The sequence below is a fragment of the Selaginella moellendorffii genome, unplaced genomic scaffold, assembly GCF_000143415.4.
Source record: "Selaginella moellendorffii unplaced genomic scaffold, v1.0 SELMOscaffold_172, whole genome shotgun sequence".
In the NCBI taxonomy this organism is placed as follows: domain Eukaryota; kingdom Viridiplantae; phylum Streptophyta; class Lycopodiopsida; order Selaginellales; family Selaginellaceae; genus Selaginella; species Selaginella moellendorffii.
Window position 1 is genome coordinate 93,667 of NW_003314432.1, and position 5,080 is coordinate 98,746.

At 49.6% G+C, this 5,080-nt stretch overlaps 1 protein-coding gene across 1 annotated transcript; it reads left to right on the forward strand.

Annotated features, from left to right (window-relative positions):
• The first annotated feature begins 3,246 nt into the window (after positions 1-3,246).
• On the forward strand, positions 3,247-4,511 carry LOC112343641 (putative pentatricopeptide repeat-containing protein At3g49142). Its single transcript, XM_024667421.1, has one exon. It carries the CDS (start codon positions 3,388-3,390, stop codon positions 4,480-4,482), a length of 1,095 nt encoding a protein of 364 aa, XP_024523189.1. The 5' UTR covers positions 3,247-3,387; the 3' UTR covers positions 4,483-4,511.
• Positions 4,512-5,080: the final 569 nt, after the last annotated feature.

Below are 5,080 nucleotides of genomic sequence, written 5' to 3' on the forward strand. Positions count from 1 at the left end.
AGCGGAATGATAACTTGATGAAAGCAACAAAACCATCGAGCTCGCTCTTTGGGGATCAATTATCATCTCCTCCTTTGAAGCGATGAGCAGCAGGCCTTGATCGCATCCAGAAGTACTAGAGATAGTCTGCAAAAGCAAGTTTGACACCAGTTATTTTGGCAACACAGAAGAAAAAGAAGAAAAATAAACTCAAGTTTCAAAATTTATAGAGATCCATACAATCCAAATCAAGATCAATCCTTTACGAACTTAATGCCGCTTTCAGCACCTCTAAGCTCTGCCAAAAAACGTAGCGCCACAATCGTTCGCTTGAAAATCTGAAGATGTCAATCGAAGCATGCAAGCAAAAACATGAAGTGAAGAAGCGCAGGTGGACAACAAAGGAGATGAACTGAGCGAGGCCAAGAACACATATAAGGACTGAATGTAAGCACGTGAGGCCTTGCGCGGTTTTTTCCTCCGTGCGTGGCTTCATGTGCGAAGAGTTTGGTGTGGTAAGGTATGTTGTGGAGCAGCCAGAAGCCCAGGGTGAATATAAGTATGTGAGGCCTTGTGAGGTTTTACCACCGCCCAAGGACTCCTGTGCATGGGCCCCGGGCGAGAGTCATTTGTGAAAGTGTTCTGCATGAAACTGGTACCCTGAGGCTTCTGGCCACGTGGCCCCATGATTAATTTGTGTAGAGTGTGGTTTATTTTTGCATATTAAGTGTAGTTAGCAGATTATATTGAAGAACTGAAGACTACCTACAGTTAAGTGCTTGCAGCAACAGATCATATAAAAAATGAATGCAGAGAATAACCAATTGGGATTTCTAGGAAGTTCGTGCGTGTTGTTAGTAATAATAATAATAATCATAAAAACCTGTTCAGCCAGTTAGAAGATTGTCTGAAAATTATGCATGTACAGCTCTTGAGCAACTGATTGCTGCTGGCTCACTTTCTATATATATCAAAGAGATTTTTTTTTAACAATAAACATCTAAGCTGCTGCAGTTAAGCTGTGACATTGTAAAGTTTAAAAAGGAAAAGAATTAGAAGGCTAAGTAATAACAAATCGGGATTTCTAGGGTATGCGTGCGGCGCTAGGGTTTGTGTGGTGTGTGTGCATTTCTCAACAATCTCATGGAGTTCAGGGATCCCACTTTCTGGTGGGACAACAGGTTCAAGAAGAAAAACAAGTTCTTCTCAGAGTCCTACCCGGATTTCAAACATGTTTCTACCGGAGAGAGCCTGTGGATCGCCAACAGGAAAACACCGACCTGGGTCTCTGCAAAACTCGAGTCGCTCGCTGACCCAGCTGTAGGTAAGGCCACCACGGCCCGCTACAACTCTCCACATACCGCACCTGTAGCTGGTGATGAACCGGTGAGTTTAGGGAGGCTGATACACCGCGTGAGAGACTCAGCTGAGAGCAGATCCCTTTCTTTGGGAAAACAAGCCCATGAAGCTGTGCTCAAGAGTGATGAGCACAAAAACAACATCTACTTGTTGACGGGATTGATCGATATGTACTGCAAGTGTGGCGAGCTTGAGGAGGCTCGCAAGATTTTCCACTCCATGGGAACTCGGAGTGTTGTGTCCTACAACGCGATCATCCAGGGCTGCGGCTCGAACGGGCAAGCTGAACTTGCTCTGGAGTACTACTCTGCCCTGAGAGCTTGTACCACCATTCAACCCAACGATCGGACACATGTCGCGGTGATCAGCGCCTGCTCCAGACTTGCTACCGAATCCAGCGAGAAGAGGGAGAGAGCTCTACGCATCGGGATGGAGATCCATTCAATGCTGAGCAAGGAGAAGAAACAGGTAGATCTGTTCGTGGCGACTTGCCTGGTAGACATGTACTGCAAGTGTGGCGAGCTTGAGGAGGCTCGCAAGATTTTCCACTCCATGGGAACCCGGAGTGTTGTGTCCTACAACGCGATCATCCAGGGCTGCGACACGAACGGGCAAGCTGAACTTGCTCTGGAGTACTACTCTACCCTGAGAGCTTGTACCTCCATTCAACCCAACGATCGGACACATGTCGCGGTGATCAGCGCCTGCTCCACACTTGCTACCGAATCCAGCGAGAAGAGGGAGAGAGCTCTACGCATCGGGATGGAAGTCCATTCAGTACTGAGCAAGGAGAAGAAACATCTAGGTTTGTACATGGCGACTTGCCTGGTAGACATGTACTGCAAGTGTGGCGAGCTTGAGGAGGCTCGCAAGATTTTCCACTCCATGGGAACTCGGAGTGTTGTGTCCTACACCGCGATCATCCAGGGCTGCAACACGAACGGGCAAGCTGAACTTGCTCTGGAGTACTACTCTGCCCTGAGGGCTGATACGACCATTCAACCCGACGATCGGACACATGTCGCGGTGATCAGCGCCTGCTCCACACTTGCTACCGAATCCAGCGAGAAGAGGGAGAGAGCTCTACGCATCGGGATGGAAGTCCATTCAGTACTGAGCAAGGAGAAGAAACATCTAGGTCTGTACATGGCGACTTGCCTGGTAGACATGTACTGCAAGTGTGGTGAGCTTGAGGAGGCTTGCAAGATTTTCCACTCCATGGGAACTCGGAGTGTTGTGTCCTACACCGCGATCATCCAGGGCTGCAACACGAACGGGCGAGCTGAACTTGCTCTGGAGTACTACTCTGCCCTGAGAGCTGATAACACCATTCAACCCGACGATTGGACTTATGTCGTGGTGATCAGCGCCTGCTCCACACTTGCTACCGAATGCAGCGAGAAGAGGGAGAGAGCTCTACGCATCGGGATGGAGATCCATTCAATGCTGAGCAAGGAGAAGAAACAGCTAGATCTGTTTGAGGCGAATTGCCTGGTAGACATGTACTGCAAGTGTGGTGAGCTTGAGGAGGCTCGCAAGATTTTCCACTCCATGGGAACTCGGAGTGTTGTGTCCTACACCGCGATCATCCAGGGCTGCAACACGAACGGGCGAGCTGAACTTGCTCTGGAGTACTACTCTGCCCTGAGAGCTGATAACACCATTCAACCCGACGATCAGACTCATGTCGTAGTGATCAGCGCCTGCTCCACACTTGCTACCGAATCCAGCGAGAAGAGGGAGAGAGCTCTACGCATCGGGATGGAGATCCATTCAATGCTGAGCAAGGAGAAGAAACAGCTAGATCTGTTCGTGGCGAATTGCCTGGTAGACATGTACTGCAGGTGTGGCGAGCTTGAGGAGGCTCGCAAGATTTTCCACTCTATGGGAACTCGGAGTGTTGTGTCCTACACCGCGATCATCCAGGGCTGCAACACGAACGGGCGAGCTGAACTTGCTCTGGAGTACTACTCTGCCCTGAGAGCTGATAACACCATTCAAGCTAATGCTTGCACCTACACCTGCGTCCTTGTTGCTTGCGGGAGTGTGATGGCGGTCAAGCTCGGGAGGGAGATTCACCAGCTGGCGAAGCATGAAGGGCTGCTGAAAAACAATCCAGTTCTGGGCTCCAGCCTGGTGAGCTTCTACGGCAAATGCGGCGATGTTGATTCTGCTCAGGAAGCGTTTGACGAGTGCCGAGCTCGGGACAACACGGGTCTCTGGAACTCTCTCATACAGGCTTACACTCTCCAGGGCCGATCGATTGAGGCCTTGGAGCGTTTCTATTCCATGACTCAGGAGGAGGGCTGTAAAGCTGACGATGTGAGTTTTGTCTCGGTGTTGAACGCTTGCAGCCATGGTGGTCTGGTGGGGAAAGGAAGGCAGCTTCTGGATGAAATGCCCAAGCAGTATGGAGTGAAGCCACGTCTGGAGCATTATGTGTGCCTGATCGATATGCTCGGGCGAGCTAACCTCCTCGATGAAGCTGTGAGAGTTCTCAGAGCCATGCCTTTTGAACCGAATGCAGTGGTTTGGACGTCCCTGCTCGGAGCCTGCCGGAAGTGGAAGAATTACACGATCGGCAAACTCGCGTTTGAGCGTCTTGTGGAGATGGATCCCAAGAGCGGCACACCTTACGCATTGATGGCCAATATATTTGGAAACCTGGGGATGCTCAGTGAAAGGGCCGCTGTTGTGGAGAGAATGAGAGGTGAAGGCAGCTTCAGGGAGCCCGGGAGAAGCTGGTGGACGGATGTTAGCTCAGGAAAAGTGCATTCTTTTTCTGTTGGGGATAGGAGTCACTCACAGAGCGACGAGATTGCGGCCAAGCTCAAGCAATTGTTGCTTAAAATGAAAGAGGAGGGGTATGTGAGCGATGTGATCAACGTTCTAAAAGACATACCCGAGGAAGAGAAAGAGGATCACCTGTGTGGCCACAGCGAGAAGCTTGCGCTGGTGTGTGCTCTGGTGAACTCGCACCAGAAGGAGACCATCAGAATTGTGAAAAATCTCCGAGTTTGTGACGATTGCCATGCGGCCACTGCTCTCATCTCTAAGCTGGAAAAAAGGTTAATCATCTGCAAAGATGCCAGTCGGGTTCATGTGTTCCAGGATGGCAGATGTTCCTGTGACAACTACTTTTGAAAACATGTCAGTGCTCTTTCTTGCAGTTATCCCTGGTTTTAAACCCTCTGTGAGTCAAGCAGAAACATGGGCCGCTGAGTGAGCATCAAAGAGTTTGGGTACCGGCAATTCTTCATACTAAGGCTTATTATCTGAATCTGGGTGCTCCGTTTTGGGGCACCTGTTAGCAGGTTTAGTCACGATTCTGCTACCAAAAAGAAATTTAAATTTAAGACAACGTGTCATCCTCCTTTTGCATAGTTTTAACTTTTAAATGTTAATTTTTTCTCTGTGAAGTTCAGGTTGACGGCGTTGCTGATAGCAAGTACCGCCTCATGTTCTGGGAGCAAGGTGATGGCGGCTTGTGGCATGACCAACTTTGGGTTTGTGCTCCTAGAGCACGTTGAAGACGTGTGGAAGCTGGTGACGACGGCATTTGTTTCTTGCAACGTACTCACCAGTTCCTCAGCGACATCTTCCTTCCAGATTTTTTGAGCTTGTCGTGAGTGGTGACTTGCTTGCTCTCTCCTGTGATGAGCCTCTGGTGCCCAACCTCAAGGCTCTCTTGTGGATGGAGCTAGCCCTACACAGTCAACCAGCAGATGCACAAATCGTTGAG